Source organism: Sceloporus occidentalis, unplaced genomic scaffold (genome assembly GCF_023333645.1).
Source record: "Sceloporus occidentalis isolate IW3139 unplaced genomic scaffold, rSceOcc1.0.p SCAF_6, whole genome shotgun sequence".
Classification (NCBI taxonomy): Eukaryota; Metazoa; Chordata; class Lepidosauria; order Squamata; family Phrynosomatidae; genus Sceloporus; species Sceloporus occidentalis.
In genome coordinates this window covers 55145238-55171439 of record NW_028316986.1, presented here as the reverse complement: position 1 = coordinate 55171439, position 26202 = coordinate 55145238, and the positions used below count along the sequence as shown (strand labels likewise).

The 26202-nt window shown below is 39.8% G+C and overlaps 1 protein-coding gene across 4 annotated transcripts in view; it reads left to right on the top strand.

Annotated features, from left to right (window-relative positions):
• LTBP1 (latent transforming growth factor beta binding protein 1) overlaps positions 1-26202 on the top strand; it is a 262829-nt gene that overhangs the window by 13162 nt on the left and 223465 nt on the right. For all 4 annotated transcript variants that reach the window (XM_089529704.1, XM_089529702.1, XM_089529706.1 and 1 more), the window contains one exon: positions 20576-20861. In XM_089529704.1, the coding sequence (XP_089385830.1) occupies positions 20576-20861 (286 nt within the window). The remainder of the gene's footprint in view (positions 1-20575; positions 20862-26202) is intronic.

The following is a 26202-nucleotide window of genomic DNA, read 5'->3' as shown; positions in this document are numbered from 1 at the left end:
GTATTGCCACCATGAGACCATAATTTTCATGCGGTGAGCTTTTCCGTTTTTAATGAGTTGTGATGTTCACCATATCCTGGAGACCCACTGGATAGCAAAATATCTCCAGGATGTGGTAAATTCCTTGTGGCTGTACATTCTGAAGAAATATTTACCATGCAAAAATGGTTGGCATTTAAACATTAACAAAATGAAAGCTGACAAACAGGAAGCAAGTGCGCATGTGCACTTCCACACACACTGTACAGAATATGAATGAGAAATCAATGTGTGTGTTACTTTTTTTAGTGTAGGACCTGCTATAAGCATCCTCTCTATGGTATCTTCTTCATGATGTTGCCATAATATGTAACACTGGTCACATGTGGTTATCTGATCTGAATAAAGCCCACAACATCCATTCCTGGAACACTAATGAAATAATTGTTTTCCACATATTATGGTGCTGCTGTGGAATTGGTCACCTCTTGAAAAAGGTAAAGTGTCCCAGAAACTCCTGACTTGATAATGCTGTAACCTATACTGAAGATGTGGAAATCACTGCTAAAAGGGTGAAATTTTCCACATCTGGCTTCAGAGGACAATGGGACAGAAGAAATGCTTAATTGTTTTGTATGTTGAAAAGTACAGGTACATTCTTATCAGCTGATAACCTGAATTTGTTGTGCCTTCAGTTGTTCCATACTTTCAATAAGCCAATGTCTAGTTTTCAGACTTTAGATGAATGTAGTAGTAATTTTAATATTTATAGGAATTGTAAAGAGCAAAACAAATTAATTTTTCAACTTCCTTAGGACAGATACATTTCCTCGTTATTTATAGATGCAAACCGGCAGGTTAAGTGATGCCTTGGGCAAATAAGAATTCAAATAGTTTGCATTTGAAATAAGATGTTTTGGATTCTAAACTGCTAGTGGGGTGCAGTGCAGGTAATGCCACTTATTTGTTCTAGTATTGCACCCCCTTTCTGAAAAGTTATAGCACTTGCTTTCTTTATAAAGTGCTTTTATCTAAATGGCTCCCCCCTATAAAATACTGGAGTAGTGGCAAGGTTAATTTTGGAGCTCATTCATAAATTAATTCACACTGACCAAATACCAAAGTTTATGTACTGTGTGTGTGTGTTTTAGGTTTGTCATTTATTTAGTATCAATGTGTTCTATAAGGATCTTGCTGATTTATTGAGAATAACTATGGTAATTTAAGGATAGGAATGATTTTGTGCAATTTCTGAATTTCTCCAGTGAGTGCATTCTTGAAAATCCTAAATATTATGTGATGGGATTGGGAGATAGCTCTCTGATAACACCCTCTTTGTGTTTCTTATGCAGTAATTGTAAACACACTTGCCTAAGAATACACCCCAACAGATTCAGTAGGAAAGGCCATAGCTCAAGACTAGAGCACATGTTTCCCATATAAAACTCTGTAAATTCAGATTGGGATAAATCTGTGGCTTGGAAAGGCTACCATTCCAAACTATGCTGGATTACTCAGATGGGCCATGGTCTGGCTTCGTATGAGACATCTTCCTATGTTTGTCCTTTGAGGTATGTTGAAGATTGGATTTTTAACTTTCTAGTATAGGTGAATACTTTTGTTTAGAAGTCAAAGGCCTGAAATGCACAGGCCAATAAGGTGGCTTTCGTTTGTTTTGAGAACATGGTGTTCAAATGATGCATGCCCCCAAAGTGTCCAGTATTCGCTCCGGCACCGCAGTCTGATCCTAGGACCTGATCAGAAAGGAGCAGATTAAATCCTACTCCTGGCGGTGCCAGTTTGGGACTACGGTGGCAGCCCGCTTCGGGAGCAGGGTGTGCAGTTGCCATGGTCCCGGCCCAATCACAGCCAAAGCAGCCTCTGGCTGCTCCTTCCAGTACGTCTGTTCCAGGCCAAAGATGTTTTAAAGATAAGGAGAGGAAAGTTTTAAAGGGAGCAACTGATCTTTCATTTTTCAGTCTTTACTAAAGTGTAATGAAAAGCCTCAGTGTTCAGAGACAGTTTTTTATTCCCAAAATTGTTAGTAATGATCAGGATATGGTCACCTTTAGTACCCCAAGATAATTCCAATTCTAATATTTCAGGTTTGAGAATACCTAAAAATATTATTTTTAAAAAGAGGTTCTGAACTACTTTAAGAATGACAATATTAAAAGTAAAGTCATCCCTCCATATCCATAAATTCTCACTATAAATTGTTTAATTTCAATCTCAATTGATGAGTACCCTGACTGCCCAAATAGTCTACTTATGAATGTGTGGGGTTGCTGTGTAACAGATGGACAATAGGTACTGTATTTTCTGGAGTATAAGACTACTTTTTAACCCAGGAAAATTTTCTCAAAAGTCAGGGGTCGTCTTATACGCCGGGTTTCATCTTATAGGGTGGGTGCTGAAACTACCGAGCCAGATTGGAGCATCTGCGGGCTTTGTATACAATCGAATCCAAGCAGGCCTTGTATACAACAGGTTTTTCTGCTAAGTACCTGCATGTCATAAGCATTTGAATTAAAATTACCATATTGAAATCAAATCTGATGTTTTTTTAATTTTTATTTGGTGTGTGTTGGAAGAGAGGTAGTCTTATATGGCAAGTATATCCCAAACTCTATATTTTAACTGGAAAAGTTGGGAGTCGTCTTATACGCCTAGTCGTCTTATACGCCGAAAAATACGGGTATTTCATAGATAAAATAACTCTAGATGTTAAGAGAATCACAAACACCCCCTATAGTTCTAAATGATGTTATTGGCTTATATTGATTGTGAATATTCTAATGCCCTTTTCATCATCACTGTTATATATTTGTGTGTGTGTGTGTATGCAGAGAGAGAGAGAGAATCCAAGTGCTATTCCCAAATAGAATAGAAGTGAATTGGTTGCTGATTAGAATTGATTCATTGTTGAGTGGCAACTCATTGATTCAGTTAGGGGTGAAACAGACATCCTTGAAGGGGCAGCATAATGCTGCGCATGAGGGAGCCGGATTGGGGCCATAGCAACTGCATGCCACAGCCCCAATCCAGCCAGCTTTATAATTACCTTCATAGACAGCCAGTGCACTGGTCTGAGCATTGGACTATGACTCTGGAGGCTAGGGTTCAAATCCCTGTCAATTAATGGAAACCCACTGGGTGGGACAACGACTAGAGTACAAATGGTGTTCAACTGGACTCTTATCTGACAGAACTCATCATAAGAAATTTCTTTATTCTTATAGCGAGGCAATAAAAGCAACGAGGAGATCCTTCTCGTCTGCTCGCATTGCATCTGCAAAGTCTCATCCGGCAGAGCTGTTTGGCGTGGTGAGGGAGCTGACGGTGATGCCATCCACCCAGAACCCTCAACTTAACCCGACAACAGTCTGCTGTGATGCATTTAACAACTACTTTGCAGGTAAAATCTCTCAGATAAGAGCACACCTGGACGCCACTGTTGGGGCAAAATCAACTGATGAGGTGTCCAGTCAATCCGTTTATGAGACTAGACTGAATCAATTTGAGCTTGTGAGTACTAATGATGTGGACAAGATCCTTGGAAAGGTGAGAAGACGACATGCCCTCTCGACCCCTGCCCATCATGGCTGGCCATCCAGGGGTGTGATGCCTTGATGGCATTTCTTAGACGTGTCATCAATGCATCCCTTAGGGAAGGTTATGTACCATCCGCCTTAAAGGAAGCGGTTGTTAGACCGCTTCTGAAAAAACCTTCCCTGGACCCCCTGGACATGAACAATTATAGGCCTGTTTCCCATCTGCCATTTTTGAGAGGTGATCGAGGGGGCTGTCACTCTTCAGCTCCAAGTGGTCTTGGATGAAGCCGATTTTCTAGATCCATTTCAAACTGACTTCAGGATAGGATATGGGGTGGAGACAGCCATGGTCATCTTAACTGATGACCTTTGTCTAAGCATCAACAGAGGAAGTGTGACCCTGCTGGTGCTATTAGACCTCTCAGCGGCATTTGACACAATAGACCATGACATCCTCTTGGAACGCCTGAGAGAGCTAGGAATTGGAGGCACTGCTTTGCTGTGGTTCCATTCCTTCCTCTCAGGTCAATTCCAGAGGGTGATGCTTGGGGGCAGTTGCTCTTCAAAAACAGAGCTTAATTGTGGTGTCCCTCAGGGTGCCATCCTGTCCCTGATGTTATTCAACATCTATATGAAGCTGCTGGGAGAAATCATTCGTAGACATGGAGCGGGTTGTTATCAGTATGCTGATGACACCCAAATATTCTTCTCCATGTCTCGGTCATCCAATGACGACAGATGGCATTTCTCCCCTCAGTCAATGTCTTGCAGCAGTAATGGACTGGATGAGGGAAAACAAGCTCAAGCTGAATCCATACGAAATGGAAGTACTTATGGTAGGCAGCCAAACCAGGTATCGGGCTACAACCTCCAGTCCTAGAGGGGTTCATGCTCCCCTCAAAGGTCTGTGTTTGCAGCTTAGGGGTGCTTCTCAACTCGTCGCTTTAGATGAGAAATCAGGTGAATGCAATGGTCAAGAGTGCTTGTTATTAGCTCCGGCTGATACATCAGCTGTGCCCTTTCCTGGAGCCAGATGACCTCGAAACTGTAATACACCACTGGTAACCTCGATATTTGATTTTTGCAATGCGCTCTACATGGGGCTACCCTTGTGCCTAGTCTGGAAACTTCAACTGGTACAGAATATGGCAGCCAGATTGATTACAGGAACAACTAGGAGTGACCATATTACACCAATATTGAAATCACTCCACTGGCTGCCTATTAGTTTCCGAGCACAGTACAAGGTGGTGGTCATTACCTTTAAAGCCCTCCATGGCTTGGGCCCATCTATTTAAGGGATCATCTCCTTCCATATAATCCTCCCCGTGCACTCAGATCCTCTGGGAAGAATTTGTTGCAGTCCACAAAGACCAGATTGATAGCTACCTCCCAGAGGACTTTTTCTGCGATCGCTCCCAGTTTATGGAATGGCCTGCCGGATGAGATTCATCAAATTACCAACCTAGAGAGCTTCAAGAAAGCTGTCAAGATGGGTCTCTTCTGGCAGGCCTTCCTGGAATAGAACCCGGCCACATAAAGATCCCCCCACAGACATATATAAGTGAAGATTCTGCCCACCGTTATTCTATTATTGTATTATTGTTTTTAGATTTAATTGTTTGTAATTTTTTAATGGATAGAATTGTTTAATCCGTTTTTAAGGGGGGAAATTATATATATTGTTGTATATTTTAAAGGTTGTACGTCATTTTGATTGTGGTGGTAACAAAAAGCAGGATATAAATTAAAGTTTTATTTATTATTACCTATATCTTATGTCTTGTTTGTTCAGTTCCAGTTTCAGGGTCAAGATTAATGTTCTGATGGGGATTTATGCCTGGAATAATGGGACAATATACCTATAATGGAAAAGACTAGCAACAGTAATATTTCTCAGCTGTTGTTGTTGTTATTATTATTATTATTTATATAGTGCTGTAGATTTGCACAGCAAATATAAATATAAAATATAAAAATATAAAAATATATATAAAATATAAAAGAGTAAACCTGCCTATGGCATACAATCTAAGAAATGATAGGATAATACAAATAAAACACATAGCAATACAGGAAATGGTTCAATAAAACAGGCAACAAAAAGAACATCAGATAGCAAGTGACAATCACGCAATGTCTGGGAACGCTTCTCTGAACAGGATGGTCTTCAACTCCGTTTTGAAGCTGGTTAAAGAAGTGATGGCCCTTGCTCGTGAGGGAATAAGGTTCCAGGAGTGGGGGGCAGCAAGTGAAAAGGGGTGAATCCAAGATGGGGCAGAGGAAATCCTGGGCTGGGACAGCCGACTTTGACTATCAGAACAGAGGGCCCTAGTGGGAAGGTGAGGAGAAAGAAGGTCTGATAAATAAGGGGGGGGGGCAGCCCATGGAGGGCTTTAAACGTCGCCAGCAGTAGCTTGTACTGAATACGGAAAGGGAGGGGGAGCCAGTGAAGGGATGCCAACAAAGGAGAGATGTGGTCAGAGCAGTGGGCGGATGTGATAATGCATGCAGCTGAATGCTGGACAGAGATTAAAGGATGGAGGTGAGAAAGAGGAAGCCCAGCCAGGAGGACGGTAACAGTAATCCAGTCGTGAGACCACTAGGGCATGGACCAGAATCTTGGCAGTAGAGGCAGAGAGATATGGTCGGATTTTGGCAATGTTGTATAAAAAGAATCTACAAGCCTTGGCTGTGGTCTGGATCTGGGGGATACACGACAGAGAAGAGTCAAAGATAAAACCTAGACTGCGGGCTTGCTGGACTGGTTGAATAGAAATGTTGTCCACAGAGACAGAAAAGGAGTGTTGAAGGGTGGGCTTAGGAGGAAAGACAAGAGGCTCTGTCTTGGACATGTTGAGCTTCAAACGTCGATGGCGCATCCACTGCGAGACAGCTGTGAGACAAGACGAAACTTGCTGTTCAAGCCTTGGAGAAAGGTCAGGGGTGGAAAGATACAACTGGGTGTCATCGGCATACAGATGGTAGGAAAAACCAAAAGAGCTAATGAGTTTACCTAAGGACAGTGTGTAGAGAGAAAACAGAAGGGGACCCAGAACAGAGCCCTGAGGAACTCCAACATATAAGGGAACAGAGGATGAAGTCTGACTACCTGTGACCACTGCAAAAGATCTGTCTGACAAATAAGATCTAAACCAGTCAAGAACAGAGTCTGAGAACCCAAGGTCAGAGAGTATATCAACTAGAAGACAGTGATCAACGGTGTCAAAGGCTGCAGACAGATCAAGAAGGATGAGAACAGAGTAAAGGCCATTAGCCTTGGCCTGTAAAAGGTCATTGGAGATCTTAGTGAGAGCTGTCTCTGTAGAATGCCTTGAGCGGAAACCAGACTGAAAGGGATCAAGAATGGAGTTGGCTTCAAGAAACTCAAGACAGCGAGAATAAACAACCCATTCCAAGACCTTAGAAAGAAAGGGAAGAAGAGAAATTGGACGATAGCTAGACAGAGAGGAGGGGTCAAGAGAAGGTTTTTTCAGAATTGGGGAAATGAAAGCATGTTTAAAGTCCGAAGGGAAGGAGCCTGTAGAGAGAGAGAGAAAGAGATTGAAGATATGGAGAAGCGAGGGCAGAAGAGAGGGAGCTATGGAAATTAGAAGACGAGTAGGAATTGGATCAAGAGAACAAGTTGCAGGTTTGGAAGAGTTCAGAAGTGTAGAGAGTTCATCCAGAGAAGCAGGAGGAAACACAGAAATTTTTTTAGGTGAGGGCGATAGAAGATTATGAGCAGAAGAAGAATCGGGAGGGACTATCTCAGAGCGAATGGTGGTAATCTTTGAGATGAAGTAATTAGCAAAGTCATTGGGGGAGAATGATGAAGAGACAGGAGGAGAGGGAGGTTTAAGCAAAGCGTTGAAGGTGGAGAACAGATGCTGCGGGCGCCTCTCATTGGCGGAGATCAATGATTTGTAATAAGTTTGTTTTGCTATAGACAGGGCACGTGAGAAAGAACAAATTTGTAATGAATAAGGTCAGCCCACTGTTTGGACTTTCTCCAGAGACGTTTGGCTGCTCTAGAGCAGGACTGGAGAAACTTAATGTTTCTTAATGTTGTGTGCTTGTTTATTCAGCATGCTGTCCCTGGATCTGCCCATATGCTGCTTTTTCCAAGGTCATGAGGACAATAGGTTTTAGCTTCATGGTATATATTTCGAGGAAATGAAACATTTTTATCCCTCCTTTTTGCCTTGGCAAGAGGTATGCAAGATAGTTCATGACTAAAAATCAGTAAAGTATCTTTTAAAAAACTATATAGAGTAAAACTTATCTGACCTCATAGAACAGCAAATGTCAGGATAAAGCAGTAATAATAATAATTTTAAAAGTCAACATGTAGAATCAAGGAACCAACAGATCAAAGACCTGTCAGGACTGGAGTAAAAATCATGTGTCAAAGCCAACCTTTTAATAGTGCTGGGAAACTTCTGGCCCAAAGAGCTACAGCCAGATGTTGACTAGGGATGGTTGCAGGGAGTACATGACTTCTTCGTTAGAACAGCTCCACCTGCTACTGGTTTCTATGCATATATTTCCCTATATGAGTCTGCATAGACTTTGTGCTCTTCAGAATAGGTCGTTTTCTTTATTTGGTACTCTAGGCGTCTCATAGGCATCTCTGGTGGGAATGTAGGAGAAAGGCTTCTTGGTGGCTGCTCACAGGCTCTGGAACTCCCTTCAAAGACTGTTTCTATATTGTAGAAATAATGCAATTTGACACTGTTTTAACTGCCATGACTCAATGCTATGGAATTCTGAGATATGAAGTTTTTTGTGACACCAGAGCTCTCTGACAGAAAATGCTAATCTCATAAAACTACATACCCCAGAATTCCATAGCATTGAGCCATGGCTGTTACAGTGGTTTCAAACCTCAGTATTTCTGCAGTGCAGATACAGGCCTCAAAAGGCTAGACTTGCTCCTTGTTAGCATTCCATCAACAGTTGAAGATGGTTTTTAAAAATTCTGATAAACTATTAAAAAGTGATTTTAATAGTGCTTTTTGCCTTTTTTACTGAGCTGCTTTAAATAGTTTTTAATTATCTACACAGATAAAAACAAATACTAATGTTAAAATCTAATTAATTTTAATATTAATTTTTCTATGTTTTTACCCATATGTTTTTATCTGTAACTTTTAATTCTTATACCCAGCCCTGAATCCCGGTTTTGGGAGGAAGGTAAAGATATAGTGAGATGGGGATGATGATGGTGATTAAACATAACAAATGCTCCAGTTTTCCCCAGGCATTCAATGTGCACTGGAACCAAATAGATTGCTTCCAAGTATAAACAAGTCACACCCTCTCATTCTCAGAGGATGGCAATGGCAAAGCCCTCTGAAGAAACATTCACAGAAAATCCCATGATATGTTTGCCTTAGGGTCACCATAAGTAGGAACTGAAAGCATGCAGCAACAAATAGGCTTAGCATCCCAAGAGGTTCTGCTGCCTGTTTCCATCAACTGAGTTTCAGTGGTAGGCAGGATAAACAGCATTCTTGATAATTTCAAAGACTGAGCAGATTTGAGATTCTAGTTTTCTGGCAGATGCTTTTATATTTCTGATGGTGTGCTATGATTGGCTACCAACTCAATTTGGATCACACCCTCTGCTTTGGTGGAGGTGGTCATCAGTGAGTCAGAGATTATTCTAACTGAAGTGATAATAGGTCAACTCTATTGGAGGTAGAATGTTAGATGCGCTTCAGAGTGGCAAGAAACTGTGGGTGAACATAGGACTCCAGATAACTTCTACTCTTCTCCCACTATGCCCCAAGGTCTGCTGGGTTTTTTCCCCTTGCCACATGTGGTTTCTGCCACAGGAAGATTTCAGCAGGTGGAAATTATTGCTGCTACAGCCTTGGTGATATGCTAATTTTGATTCCTTTTGTGGAAAATGCATTTGCTCTCTAGCAGTGTAAGCAAATATAGCCCACCAATGATGTATGTTGGCCCACCAGAGCTATGGTAAGCCTTCTCAAAACAGCAGGATCTGAAGTTTTAGTTTGATGGGTCACAAGTTTTGCAAGCCTGCCTTAGTATAACTCATTGCAGAGTGCAATGATGCTGAGAATGATAACAGTAATTGGAGACTGCTTGCATAATACGAACATGAGATCATTTTTTGGGATCTAGCACAATGTTTCAAAGCACTAGAAATGTTCTTGTGTTTCAAGGCACCAGAACAGTTCTATAGTGCAACCTTTGGATAACAGTTGCATTTGTTGCAGTTTTAAATGTAATTTTCAGAGAACCAGAGAATGCAGTTTTCTTCATTATGCAGTGTTGACCAAATCTAAAAACCTACTGTTTTAATAGGAGCACAAGAATGGCAAAAAGAAGGCATTACTTTTGCTCCATTCCTAGAGGCCATGTTTATACAACCGTAGATGTCATTACAGGAATGCATCAGATGTTTTGAAATGAGCCAGTTAAGAATTCCAGCAATGACGCATACTTTTATTAGATGTGTATTTAGGACAAGAATTCCCTTCACCCTCACAGTTATGATAAGGGCAAAGTCTGCATAGAAGATAGAGATAGTTGCAATATCTCATCCTCTAGTAATGTAAGAATTTTAGAAGAGTTTTCCTCATTAAAATATATGCTAAAATGAGATTGTGAAAATGTATCCTAAACTGTAATCTTGTGAGAATTATAATTTTATTAATATATGCAGAATATATTCCTTTATCAATGTTAAATGTTTGGCATAGAGAAATATAGAGTACTATTAAGCAAGCCAGGAGGGTGTAAACTGCAAAGCAGAACTGGAAGAAGGGTAAGAGTTGCAGTACCTGAAGGAAATGAGAAGGAAACTGAGAAACAGGGATCTTTAATAGGTGATGCATAAATAGGATTTTGCATAAAAGAGTAGAAGAGGTATGTACAGTAATTCAGAAAAGGCAAAGGATGGTGGTGGCGGGGAGAGGACCTAGGAGAAAATCATCATAGGGCCTGTGGCAGGAAGAAGTGTCCAAGCCAGAGGCAGCTTTGGAGAAAATGTAGGTAATGCATGGAACTGGAAGGCAAACTGGGGCCTGTTACAGACAGCCAAAATAAAGCTGCTTCGAGTCACTGTGGCGGTATGATGTTTCAATGATGCATGCGTCCTAAGAGTCCAGAAGCCACACCAAAGCCATGCTCGCTGGAGCGTGGCTTTGGTGTGACTTCTGGACTCTTAGGACGCATGCATCATTGAAACACCATACCTCCACTGTGACTTGAAGCAGCTTTATTTTGGCTGTCTGTAACAGGCCATGCACATTGATTTAAGCATAACAAGAAAATGTATGTCCATGGTTTTCTTAGCTTGGTTTTAATAGGAAGAAAAGGTTGTAATGCTGCTGAATTAATTTGTCTCAGATTTATACTGTTGTACTTACAATTGCAGAAAGACTAGGTTATTCAGATAAGTGTAACTTGAACTTCAGGATTACATGTACATGAAAAAATATCTTCTGTAAGATTGCTACAGATTTATGCATGCATATAGTCCCACTTGATCTCCCAAAATAAATTTGATTATTTTATTGCATCATGCAAAACCATAATCTGACATGTGAATGAACTTGGGTCATCTCTTCTTCCATTTACTTCATATGTTGTGTTTTTTTCCCTTCCTGATTTGAAGCCAGTGATGATTTTTGCCGTTTTGGCTGAAGATGAAAACTATCGTTTGTGCTTACCTCACAAAATAAGATTAGAAAGCAGCATACAAACCATAAATCCAAATCACACTGCAGAAATAATTCAGTTTGAGACTGCTTTAATTGTCCAGGCTCAATTCTCAGGAATTTTGGGAACTGTAGTTTTGTGAAACATTTAGCCTTCTCTGTCGGAGACCTCTGGTGCCACAATAAATTACAGTTTCCAAGAATCCCCAGCACAGAGACAGGGCTGTTAACACTGTTTCAAACTGGATTATTTCTGCAGTGTGTTTTGGACCTTGGTTTGTTATGGCACCAGAGCTCTTTCTGACAGAGAAGGCTAAATGTCTCACAAAATTACAGTTCCTAGGATTCCCTAGCACTGAGCCAGGGAAGTTAAAGTGGTCTCAAACTGGAGAGACAATGGTTTTGCCTCAGACAAGAGATGGCAGGAATCACAATGCACAAGAGAGAAAAGGAGAAGGTGGAATTGCAAGCTTCTCAAGTTCCTGCTAGAATTCATTTCCATAGTGCCCAAACGTGTCATGTTACGTATTGCATTTGAAATTCCCCCATAAAACTATAGTGCTCCCCCCTGCAACAAAACAGTAAAAAATGCTGCGTGCAAAAATACATGATCCTTCTAACTGCCCAGTAGTAATCATGCTAAAGATGTACTATATATACTCATGCATAAATCTAGAAATTTTAGTCAAAAATTGACCCCCAAAAACCTGACTCAGCTTATCCACAGATCAGTGTAAGTACTATACTTTAACTCTTATTTAAAAATGAGCCATCCCCTAGTAAAGGGCAAAAGCATAATCTGTCCTGGGAGCATTGACCCCTCTCTATTATCTTTTCCATCCAGCCTTTAGTATGAGCACAAACAGTTATGCCTGCTGGAGTTTTGTAAGTCCTTTGACATTGTTTACCTTTGCTTCATCTTCTAGATCCTTTGGTACATGCCTAGGGATGCCATATCCCGCCTGGGGGCGGGACTTTCCCGGTTTGGGGCGGGTCCGCACGGTCCCGCCCCGGTTTGGCCCCGCCCCCGGGACACCCCCCCTGCGACGGACACCAGGCAGGGAAAGGAGCCTCACATGAGCGAGGCCCCTTCCCTGCTTGGCCTCCGCCGCCGAGGGAGGTGGTCTGGCTCTCCTCCCTCTTTCCAGGCCTCTGTGAAGGCCAAGCCTCCACAGAGGCTGGGAAAGGGAGGGGGCCGCCCGCGATCGCGGCGATCGCGGGTGCGCTCCTGGCTCTTTCCTGGCCTCTGTGAAGGCCAAGCCTCCATAGAGGCCGGGAAAGGGAGCGGATTCCTTCTCCGCTTGGGCTCCGTGAACGGAGCCCAAGCGGAGAAGGAATCCTCGCTGAGCGGAGGGATTCTTTTCCCCTTGGGCTCCGTTGGCAAAAACGGAGTCCAAGGGGAAAAGAATGCCTCCCTGGGGGAAGATTCCTTCTCCGCTTGGGCTCCGTGAACAGAGCCCAAGCGCAGAAGGAATCCTCCCCTCAGCGAGGCTCTTTTTCAGATGTAGGACCCAAAAAAAATAGGTCCTACATTTGAAAATTTTGTCCTACATTTGTCCCGGTTTGGAGGCCCTGACTAATGGCAACCCTATACATGCCCATAAGTTTTACCCTCGACTTACCCAAGGGTCATATCAAAATCTATAATGTGTGCCCCCAAACCTAACCTCAACTTATACATGAGGTTGACTTATAGTCGAGTATATATGGTAATTGTTGAGGTTGGGTCCAGGTCCTTTCCTTAGCAATAGCGTCTTTGGCCATGTTGTTCCTGCTTAATGTTGTTCAGTCTGGCCTTTTGCCTCACTGGACTCTGAAAGGGTTTCTCAGAGGGGGCTCAGGATGGCGTATAAATACCATAATAAATAAATAAATAAGACTCCGTCTGCAACAGTGCAGAGCTTTTCGATGCCCTGTGAAAGATCTGCCCCCATGTCAACAAACCTCTGGCTGATGGGCAGGTATAGAACCATCCACATGTGTCCATAGCAGAGCTAAATATTATCTTAAATATTATATTATTTAATATTGCTTTAATCTTTATTTTGTATGTGTTTAACTATATTCTCTTCTTTTTTTGTAAATTGCCTTGAGGCCAAGCATGGGATGGATATAAGTAAAATGATGAATGATGATGATGGATACTTGTAAATATGTACTATACCTGCTTCTGTACACACTTTTAAGGGTCCTACAGAAAAGGCTTTTATTGTTCAACCACTCTGCATTTAATAAGGGATCTGGATGATGTCTGCAATCTCTAATTCTTCCTTGTCTTCCCATCTCTTCTGTCTTTTCAAAATCAGAACATCATTAAGGGCAGGAAGAGATATGTACTTTGATTGGTAGTCTAGGAAGCCTTCTATGTGGAAACACCCTAAGAAAATACAGTTTAATGTGCTATTGTAAGTGAGTGATAATGACTCAAACCTTTTCTAGAGGTATTTCTATAACAGTATCCTTTCCCCCAGTTATTTAGTGCAAACTACTGATATTGTGATACCTTTCACTCTTTTGTTCTTAAAAGAAATTATGCCTTAATTTAACCTAGCGTTTGGCAGTAATGCATTCAGAATAACCATGTTATCTGTAATGCAGTACTGTTCCTGGTAATAAAGGGCTAATGACAATATTTTTAAAACTAACTGAACAGCCTGTAGTGTCTTCCTCTACCTCCACACAAGCAACATTTCTTTATTTCTTTATTTTGAAACATTACTTTCACTCGCTGTGACAAAAAAAGTGATAACGAGTAACACAAACAAGGTGCTTGATAAAAAAATAATGAGCAGCAAATTATTTCTACAAAGTAATGTTCCAAGCTGTGATTTAGCTTGCAGACAGAATGCTGTTTCTTGATAAGTGATTGCCCTCTGTGCTGTGAATTCTGTGCGGTGTTTTTTCTGTTTGGCACTTTTGTACAGATGAATAGATTCATATGTCATGCTGGGGCTTGGAAGCTTGCTGCTTATTTTGTAACTGAGATCCTTGACCTCTGAGTGGTATTGCGATTCATCTGATACAGATGCTTATGTTAACCATCTAGTAATGTACATAACAGGACAGGTTCATTGAGGGTTTTAAACTAGTGTAACTTTCTTTTGACTTAGGTCACCCATATACCATCCAGGTTGTGACATACACAGTTTCTGGGATAACTGAGAGCAGCAGCTGCAATTTATAAGTCTACAGGCGGCCATTTACAGCCTACTACTTGATCCATAAATTGCTCTCATCTTTAGATGCATGTTTCACAGTTCAGAGGCAACCACAAAGAGCTTCATTCCCAGAAGCTGCATGCAAAACTTCAGTGGACCATATTAGGAGCAGCAGTGGAGAGAGGCAAACTGTGATGATGGATGGTTTGCATGGGATGATAAACCAGACTTGCAGAGAATCTTGATTCACAAACTGCATGGTTGTTCATGCAGAGATTTTCTCCCTCTTTAATCTTAACGAGGAATCAAAACACTTACAGCTGTTTACCCCTCTTACAAATCAAAATTGCAAGCCATTCTCGTTTTATAGTTTCTAGCTTGTTTGGAAGTAGGATGCTGCAAGTCCTGGTTTAGTCAATACAACAAGGGTAAACAACAGTGAAGGGCTAGAGAGCTGCACTGGCCTTAGAGGACTTCTTCCCAAATTGGATTTTGATTTTTTTTTTTTTGGTCCTTTAATGCCCCCAACCATCTCTTGGTGGTGTAGGTGTACATTTTCAATGTTTTTGGCCTTCTCTGAACCATTTTAGAGCTAAGTAAGGCCTTTCCCCAAAAAAGATGTGTCCAGGAAGTCAACTTCTATGTCACTATGTGTTGGAAAAAGGCCTCCACTGCATCTAAAATGCTCCAATAAGGGTTTATTTATTTATATTGTAAGCCCCTGCCCCCTTTCCTAAAAGGTGGTTGGAGCTGTATGGTGGCAATTTTTAATATATATATATATATATATATATATATATATTAAAAATTATAAACCCTTTGTGGCGCTGGGATCACAAAAATGGGATTGAGCAGTTTATGTGGCATATAGGACAAATTTGCTCTATGCTTGCAATACACTTAAGCTATCGCTGGTTAGTTTAGTTGTTTCTTTTGGCAGGAAAACGGAGTAAAAGGGCTGAGTTTTCTAGTGTTCAGTTAATTAAGATACAGCAGGATTCTAAATTTCTGAAGTGTGAAATTCTGGTTTAGCAAAGTGTATCTGGTTGCCAAATACACTATGCTTCATATAGTGTGGGTTCATTCTTCAGTGATACCTTTCTCCTGCTGCTGTTTTTAGAAATTGGGAAGCAGGTAATTGAAATTCTGATGTTTGGATGTTTTTGAACCTTGCTTGGAATTTATTCAATGTTAACACTTACTGTGTGGCTGCTGAACATACAAAGAAAGCAAAACAGAAAATGCCTTATTTTCATCCAGCATCTTTCAAAAAGCATATGTGTAAAGGTACTCTTTTCCCACTGATGTAAATAAGAAGCTTAAATCCTATGCCTTTCCTGTCTTCCTTTCCTGGATACTTTTATGTCCTGGTCCTATGTAACATCTAATAGGAAGACACATACTTGTTTTCAAGTATGGTTCTGATTCTGTTCTTCATATTGTGCACAATTATCTTATTTTCACTTTATTTTCTGGTCATGTATGTTTGACACTATTTTTGAAGAACCCTTTTTATCCTTTAGCATCTAATGTAGTTATTGTTATTTCAGACAGATGGTATCTTAATCATGAATTTACATCCTGTCAACATTACCAACAAGGATGTCCCACTGACTTACATGCCAGAAGCACAGAGAGGTAGACAGCAGCAAATGTCAGTGAGAAGGATGTGTCCTCCCTCTATCAGAGCTATGACTGACATAAGATTGTACTGTAGCTGTGACCAAAGCCAGCAATTGTGTGATCTTTCCTTATGCCACCAGTCTTGCTCTTGACTTCATATTTTAGCCATTTTACCTGTGATGTTTTCACTGGCATATCAGAAACATTCTGTCGTAGTATCAGTCATGAACATGGTAGTATATTTGGCATTCTGTATGCATACCAAGACTTCTACCAAGTTCTATAGCCTCTCAGCTAGTGGCTCTTCTGAAATGACAATTTGCATAATCAGCCACAGTGACTGGAACTGTTATCTACTGAAGTCAAACTCTCTTAACTATGTATGATAATACAAAATCAGTAGGACTACCTGTATATGAGAACCAGTGTGTTGTGTGTTGGACTGTGACTCTAGAGACCAGGGTTCGAATCCCAGGTTGGCCATAAAACCCACTGGGTGACCTTGAGCTCTCAGCCTCAGGGGAAGGCAATTGCAAACCACCTCTGAATAAATCATGCCAAGAAAGCCCTATGGTAGGTTCACCATAGGGTTGCCATAAGTGGGAAATTACTTGAAGGCACACAACAACAGAATTACCTGTACAGAGAGAGAAAGAGAGAGAAATCTACAAGTGTACAATTTCTAGCAGTTTCAGAAATTCATATTTAAATTAATAGAAGCAGAGTTATATTCATACATTTTCTCCTTCAGCTTAATGAATTTACTATAGTTACATAACACAGCAAATCTCTCAGCTGTGTTGGTAGCATTAGGGAAACCACTTTAAAAATTCAAGTAAGAAGTAAGGAATATTCCATTAAATCAGTTCACTCAGCTTTAAGGAAAATAATGCCATTAGAAGGCACTATTGTAGCCTTGTAGTCCCACGTGCATACTGTCTGGCAAGTAAATCATTTTGAACACTGTTGCCTGAATCTATTGTAACTTTCAACTAGTATAGACTCATTGAACTGATGAAATGTACATGAATATATGTAAATATGTAAAGTTCTCATAGATTTAGTGGATCTGTTCTGAATGGAAGTAACAATTAGATCTAAGCCTGCTGAATGTGAGCCTTCAAGAATATGGATAGGCTTGTACTGCACTTCTACTAAAACCTCAGTAGAGCAGCACAATATGAAAACTTTGTGGACATTTTCCAAAATACACTTGTCCCTCCCTTTTCACAGACTTGAAGTCCATGGTCTCACTCTTTGCGAGAGGGACAAACGGGGAGGGACAAAATGGTGGTGTGCGTCGGCACCTGGTCCTGTGCACGCCTCAGGTATGCACGCCATTATTTTCAATGAGACTTGACTATTTACGAGTTGCCATTTTCACAGGAGGGTCTGGGATGGATCCCCCGTGAATTGGGAGGGGCTACTGTAAAAAGTAAGTATAAGAGGAAAATCCATTTTTATCATGAAGTAACATTGGAGTCTAGTGTTCTGTTATTGGGTACTCAGATACCATATGATATTATAACTTGACTACAAAGACAGCTGGGAGTTGCTACAATGCAATCTCCCCCCCCCCCCCCCCGCTGCTAGTGATTTCATAAAAATATTATGACTCAAATTTCTTCCTCTAACATGAATTAGATATGTTGCTTCTTGTTTAAATGATGATGCCATGTGATGAAAGAAGAAAGTTCTGTATAGAGTTTCATAGGTTTCACATGTAAAACTGGCTAAGAATCTGCCCGTGGGACAGTAATTATACCATGACATATAATTTAATGGACTATCTGCTTTTATGAAAAGAGCTAGGTTTAGTAATGATAGTTGTTTGGAGATAATCCAGACCAGCAGTTTTTATAAATTTCTAGCATTTTCATAGTTAAGGAAGGATTCTTACTTACCTGGCCATTTTGTCAAATTTAATAATGTAATATTAAATAAGCTATTTTTATCATTCCCCTCCCCCCCCCCCCCGAGAGATGAACTTCATTGTGGGATTCTGTATTCATTTGTTACATTTACATCCTTCCTTGTTATCATTCCATCAACAGTTGAAGAGGCAGTAAAATCAGTGTCATACTACATTAATTCTGCAGTGCCGATTAGACCCAAGAGAGAGGCAGCGGGGATAGAAAGGGATTGATATATATTAGCCTTGTTTAGGTGTTCAAAAAATGGTTACTCTGAACTCCTGAGGAGGGGAATGTACTAGCCTGTATCTCACCCCTCTTTCTTTCACCAGCTATTGAGGGACTCCATGTGTAGAAGGTGCTGTCAGACAACACACTTACTTTAATGATATCTATATACTACACCGTATATGCTAAAAAGTTTCTGGTTCAAAGGATGTCATGAATTGAGACTGGCACCCTTGTAGGGAGAAGCAGGATCAATATAATTTGAATACTTGATTAAAAGTGTTTACATGCCTTGAATGTTTAAAAGTCTCAGTATCAGAGCTTGGAAACCTTACTTTCTTTGGTCTATAAGTTCTAGAATCCTGCAGCCACCTCTGGGAAGAAGTGTAGACACTGGCCAAAGTCAGGCTGCATTTCTCTCTATGTCTGTGCCAGCATATGTATGCGTCTCTCCTTTCCTGTTTATCACATTTCAAATTGTAGATAACTTTTTTTGTAATGTCTAAAGTCTGGGAGATGAAACAATACAAGATAGTAGTCATCTTGATATATTATCATGCTTGACAATTGTACCATATTGCAAAGCTGGAATTGTTTATATTCCCAGAAAATATTTTTTATAAGATGTTGCTAACTTTAAAAGTAATTGTTACCAAATAATAGTGCAGAGATTTTCCACTTTGGCCAGCAAACAGTCTTGTTACTGCCTTATCTATCCATCCACCATCTCAAAATGGTGAAAACTCCAATTTCAGGTTGCCAGAAACTGGAAGAGACTATACCATTGAAATTGAGAGGACAGGCTTCTTCCTCTAATTTGAATAAGCAGACTTATTAAGGCATTTATCTTCTCTCAGACACCAGGCTGTGGAGCTCATGGTCATGTTACCCTAGTCAGAGCAGGATGAAAGAAATTATATTGCCAAGGAGTGGTAGAAGGGAGGGATAATGGCATATCTGGGCTTGATTTGTTGGTATGTGCACTTCCCGGCTTTGTCCACAAAGTCAGGAAAAAAACCCTGCTATATTACATTAAAAATGTTATGTGTATTGTTTTCACTGCTGTAATGTAGCATATTTTTTTTGGTTACATTAGTTTTTCCTTTAAACTGGTAATTAGATTAATTTACCAGATCCAGCAGCACTGTTAATTTTGAATGTCATTTTTACCATACAGTAGGATGTAAATTATAAAATAAATAAACAGTAGAAGTCAACATTTTGGAGAATGAGGCTGTAAGCTTATAAATAAAAAGGGGGAAAATCCCTCCAGGCTTGAGGTTTTATGCCATTTTCTTGTCAATCATAAGTGTCTTTTCAACAACAATTTGTGTATGTGAGAAAAGTAAAGAAAAATAATGACCAATCCAACAATTTAAAAGTAACAGGAATGAGTCACATCTGAAACATTGTGACAAGTGCTTTAAAAACTTTCTTTTCAAAAGAAACGTCCCAAGTTCTGATCAGAACAATGGCAGGAAAATTTCCAGCCTCCCTGGGATTTACACCCCTTTTTGTGCCTCAATGACCAAATCCTTTCTAATGTATATGATGCACTTTTCTTACTAAATGAGATGACAACCTTATAGAAATATGCCATAATGTAGAAGGATAAGCTCAAATGTTTTTCTGTTGGTGTACACACCAGGCAGCTGAATTGTACAGCTGCTGTATACTTGTCTGCCAAAAACATTCTGTAAGAAGACTTAATTTGTGGTTGTGCTTTACCATGTAGTACTCCTTAATTTTATCTGTATAACAGTGGTAGGTTTAAGATTTATGCTAATTCTGGTGCAGAGTCTTTAAATTGTGTGTGTTTTGAAAAGTACCGTGTATACTCAACTATATGGTGATCTCATGGGTAAATCAAAGGCAGGCTTTGGGGCCAAAATTATGGATTTTGTTATGACTTGTGCATAATGGTAAAACTTAGAGGATGTAACAGGATAGAAAGGATAAAGCAAAGGAAAACAATGCCAAATAATTTATAAAATTCTGACAGACGTAGCTGTTTGTCCTTGCCCTAAAGGCTGGATGGATGAGGGAATACAGGGGGTTTGTGCTTCTTTTAAATGCTCCGAGGAGGGATTAAACTGTCACCTTTCACCAGGGGATGGTTCCTTTTCTTGATAAGATTTAACGTACAGTATTTACACTGAAGCATGGATAAGTCGACACAGGTTTTTTGGATCAATGTTTTGACTAAAATTTCTAGACTTATACATGAGTATATACAGTAATTAAAAACATATAACTATCTTGCAAGTGAAGCAGTAAATACTTTTAAAATATACTATTAGTTTGTACTACTTACCTTAAAATTTAATATCAAGTGATAGGCTTTGCTCTCAAATCCTGTAGTCATGGCATTATGCAGTAAAGAGGTTTTTATATTCCATTCATTTGTTTCTCTTTTTCCTTTTTAGCTAACTGTTCACCACCATGCCAAAATGGAGGGATGTGTTTGAGACCACAGCTTTGTGTGTGTAAACCAGGAACAAAAGGTAGCGTTTGTGAAGATTCAACTAAGCAAGAAACGGCTTCACCTGGAGGACCAGGACCTGTGACTCCAGCATGGCCTATTCCTCAGCGGTCTCTTCAGCAGGCTTTTTCGAAGAAAGTGCAGGTGCAACAAAAGGTCAACCCTATGGCTAAAATGACTTTCACACTCAAGCAGAAACCTTCTGGATTATCACAGCAAATGCAGTCACAGTAAGCTTGTCCTCTTTCTGTGTTTCTTTTGAATTCTGCTTTGAAGGATAACTTACGTATGATTGTGATTTCACATTAGGTATCCTGGTTCCACTGTATGGATTAGGTATTCTGCTTCCTTGGTGTGGATTTAAGTAAATAGGTTCTACATTGATATCTTTCATGAAATCAGAGATTAACTATAATTAAAACTAGGCACTCTCCTTTTTTTAAAAGTAAATAAGTCTGATTACTTTCTTATGTTAAAACTGATTCAAAAGTGATAGTAGTAGTATACTTGTTGTTCTGTATCTTCAGGGGGAGGTAGATACCCCAAAGGCACCAGATCCTGTCTGATCTTGGAAGCTAAGCAGGGTCAGCCCTGTTTAGTACTTGGGTGGGAGACCACAAACAAATATCAGATGCTGTAGGATATATTTCAGAGGAACTAACTGGCAAAACTATTTCTGAATATTCCTTGCCTAAGAAAACCCTATGAAATTAATGGGTTTGCCATACAGTGATATGCAACTTGAAGACACACTGCCATTGAAACATGATGAATCATGTCAAGTTTGTGACACTGCCGTTTGATTTTCTATAAGAAAGTATATTCTTGTTTCCGTCACAGTGATCCATTGGAGGATGGAGAATTGGTGAGTGAGGGAAGGTTCTGTTCAGTTTGCATGAATGTCTGGATCTGAGGAAGTACTTCAACTTTGGTTGCCTTGAGAACTGAAAGGAGAGTCTGGTCAAGGGCAGTTTAAGAACTTGAATTAACATGCCACTGCATTCCAATTAAACAGGATTCTCATGAATTAATTCCTGTAGATGATGTACATTATCTCCTTACTAGATTTCTGATTTTCATATGTATATTTCACAGAGCTTGGAAAAGTTACGCTTTTAGTCTATACCTTCCAAAATCCATAGCCAGTGTAGTGAGTGGCTGTTATTACTCATTGTCTTTTGGAAGTGAAAAGCCTTGGTGACTTAATTTGTTCTTGCCTATTTCTGTTACCGAATTTTATTATTTGTTTGTCTGTATCCTACCAGAGTAGTTCAGATCAGATCATAGGTGCACATGCAAATCTTTCTGAAGTACCACACATTAAAACACTTGGTACAGCATTACAGTGAGAAAGCTCTAAAAACATGAGCCATTTCATATCACTAATAGAGTCCCCATTGTAGCTTACTCAGTTACCCACTCAAAATGGTTCCTGTAACAAAATATTTTCAGTTCTTTCCTAAACTGGTAGAGGGTAGGTCTATTTTAACTCTCACAAGAGGAAGTTCTATTTCAAAGTATTTTGCTTCCATTACTTTTTGACTAGAATTTAACTACTGTAGTTTGGAGATAGGAATGGCATTTTCAATTGGGAATTCATATATCTACAGTCTTGTGATTCTATTCATGTTTCTGCCCTTACCATAATTCATTATATTCATACCTTTGAAATATGCCCCTAAAACAAAGTGTAACCTAGAAACACGTACACAAATATGCTTTAGCTTATGGGAGTAAAATGCATACATTTAGAAAAAAAGCAGGTAGAAATACATATGAATTTCTCTGCAAGGAAGAATAATGCAATTTGATATACATCAAGGTTGGAATGAGCTTTGAAGTGGAAAACTGACAACTTTGAATTCATTTTTGTTTATTTATATGTACCTATTCCAAAATAAGGACTTTACAATAAAAGTCCTTTGACCCTTATGTTGGCCAAATGGCATTACACTATTCTGGCAGTTTTATATATTGTGAGCAAAAATGTCTGTCCTGTAAACTCTTTCTCTCTGTGCGTCTCTGTGTGTATCCAAAATACACAGCCTGCAGGTCTCCCTTCCAATTTATGATTTGGAGCAGAGCAGAAATGAATGAAGTAGTTCAGATTCACGAGGTCAGATTTATGCAGGAGAAATTGTAGATATAAGTAAGCAAAGAAGACAGACGGGGGCAAAATAACACAAAACAGCCATGGTGATGATGTTCTAGATCTAGAACAAGAGGAGAACACAGCATAAAAAAAATGTAACAGTGACAAAAAAAAGTTGGTTGGACATTCTCAAAACTAATCTAATCATTTTTAAAAGCCAGAGGTTGTCTGCTAATCTTTGTGATTTTACAGTTTCATTTTCCTATATTAAAAGGATCTGCCTCTTGTTTCCTTATCAAACAACAACACAATCAGAGGAAACTGACTGCATGGGGAAGGCAGTAAAACTTAGTACAAACAAAGTGGTACTTCATACACAAACTCATGAACAATTGAGGCATATCTTCTTTCTGGACTTTTTAGTTATTGTGATCACAGATTTTATATATAACAACTCAAAAGTTTAAAAATATTTAGATGGGAGTATTGTGTTTATATCTGATTCCTTCTCGTTTATATCTATTCTAGAGATTCTGCTATATCTTTCAGCAAGTCTTACAATTATTTCTTTGAGGCTTTTCCAATGGCATCCTTTAGCCTATATAGCCAATATAGATTTATATATTATGGTTTGGGTTCAGAGTTACTCTTGAGCAAACAAAAAGGGTTTGTGGAATGCTTAGCCATTCAACAGAGAGGGATAATGATTTCCCCTTTGCTCTGCAGTCTTTTGTTTATCTCCCATGGTATACTACTAGGGCATTTTTGAACCTCTCTTGAACATATTTTCAAGGCTGCAGTTGAAGCGGATAATAATAAAAAACTCATTTCCAACTGCCTTCCCTCAGTGGAAAGGCTTTGGCTCCTACCATGTGAGTTGTTGGGGTGAAGAATATCAGTTTGACCAATGACCATGCTGTAGAAACCTATCTTCATCCAATACAGTATTACTTCGAGATTCAGATACATTGTCCTTTTTAAATATATGAACATTAAGAGCTTGCTAGATGGGTTCACCACATGCCAAAATTATTTTGTGACCACCTTAGGACATGATAGAACATCGAGACTGCATCAATAAAGCAGGTTTGTTTGTTTTTTGTGAACCAGCCATCTGTAAGTGTGTTTACATAAGAAATTTCCTTCCTGATTCTAAGTAGTGGACCCTAATGCAGAGGCCCATGCATAAGGAGATCTCAGCACATGGCCAGGGCTGTTAATTTCAGTGATTCCCATACTCTTAAAATTGAATGGGAAAGGCCTTGTATGCACAGAACTATGCATGCACATTGGGTTTGCAGTACACCTTTGAAAATTAATTCCACTAAAATCAACAGAACCTAAACTTTTAAGATTTAATACTCAGATTCAAATTCTGGCCCAAATGGCCAAGTGTGTATTGAGAGCAGATGAGGGACCCATCCCTCTCTAAATATTGTATGGGGTGAATAGCCTTTTGCTAAATAGGCTTTTGTGGGAGTCAACATGGTGTAATGGTTTGAGTGTTGGACTACAACTCTGGAGACCAGGGTTTGAATTCATGCATTGTTATGAAAACCTACTGGGTGATTCTGGGCAAGTCTCACACTCTCTTAGCCTCAGAGGAGTGCAATAGAAAATCCCCTCTGAACAAATCATGGCAAGAAGGCACCAACATAGATTCACCTTAGGGTCTCGGAAAATCAGAAAATACTTGAAGGCACACAACAACAACAACAACAACAACAGCATGAACTTCTGCATTGAACTGAGTTTTTCTTCAAATCAACGAAGAATAGAAATGATAATGATCATAATGCTCTTTACAAGACCTTGGCTGGAATCCTGTTGGTGACTTATAATGGTTCAGCTATCTATTATGTCAGCACACAGCTTTTTTTTTTTTTTTTGAAGCAGTGAAAAGCTGTGGCAATTGGATGAAAGTGAATACTGTGCTGTTGTCAGAGGAAGCTGTCATCCTGATTTTTGAGAACCTAGGAAACTGGCAGGGCAAATTCCACACTTAATAGATATTTCCCCTATTTCATCATCTCCATTGCCATAATGCCAGCAACTATTATACCCCTGCCATTGTTCTGCCCAGTGCTATCACAGTAATGCTGAGCAATAGACTCACAACATCTGTAATTCAGCATTTGTTCAGATAATAGTTGGAAGAGAGGTTAGGAGTTGATCTTGATCTTATGTGTTTTGTTCTGTGTGCCATGTAGCATGTAACAGTATGGATGGATGGCTGCATCTGCACTGCAGAAATAATATGGTTTGACACCGCTTTAACAGCCATGGCTCAATGCTCAATGAATTGTGGGAATGGTAGTTTGTTGTGAGCTCTGCTCTGCCCTGGCCCCATAACAAACTAAGATTCCCAAAATTTCCAAGCATTGAGCCATGGCAGTTAAAGTAGTGTCAAACCGGATTATTTCTGCAGTGTGGGTGCAGCCAATGCGACTTTGATTTATTTTTTAAAGTAAGAATTTACCAAATTTTGCACATACAAAGCCCCCCAAAACTTGAGATGGAAATAACTTGAGGGTTTTTTTTTTAAAAGAGTGTATGAGAAAAGAAATAAGGAGGTCCCATTTTAAAATAAATATGTAATAAATAAGTAGTATCTTGGTTCAAGTGTTGCATTCTACATCCAAAGAAAGATAGAACAGGGCAACAAGCACTGTAATCCAGAGCCTGAACAATCCAAGCAGGATCTAGTAGTTACTCTTTTACAGACCTGAGGGGCTTGTAGCATCTGCTTCTGCAGATCTGAGAACTGGCGGCCCTCTGAGAACAGAGAGAGATAAATGAATTGATGAAGTAGGGTTGCCATAAGTCTGGACCTCCAAACCGGGACAAATGTAGGACAAATGTAGGGCAATGTTTTCAAATGTAGGACACATTTTATAAAAATGGAGGACATGCGAAAAAATTATGATTTTTTTAAAAAAATGTTAATATAAATGCATGTTTCTTAGGCATGATCAAAATGGAGGACATTTTGGCATTATTCCTAGACAGATGGCAGAAATGTACTTCCCTTTCTGGCCACCCTCCCTCCCCCATTCCAAAACACACACGAAGCACATTTGGGCATTTGCAAACTGACTCAAACAGCTAGCTCTTTGCATGCTAATAATAATAATAATAATAATGGAAGGTCCCTTTGCAAACTGACTCACACAGCTAAGTCTTTGCATAATAACAACAACAACAATAATAGGTCCCTTTGCAAACTGACTCACACAGCTAGCTCTTTGCATGCTAATAATAATAATATTGATAATCATGGAAGGTCCCTTTGCAAACTGATTGTCCGGGAAAGCAGCCAAAGGGCTGATAAGGCAGCTAGTTCCCAAACAAACAAACCCCCTCCCAGCACAGCAAAGTCAGTGTAAGCTACACAGTCCTGGAGATTCACAGTAGCTCTACCAAAAGGGATTACCAAGAGAATTGTCAGACGGTCCGAGGTTCAGGGCAACAGATAGGCA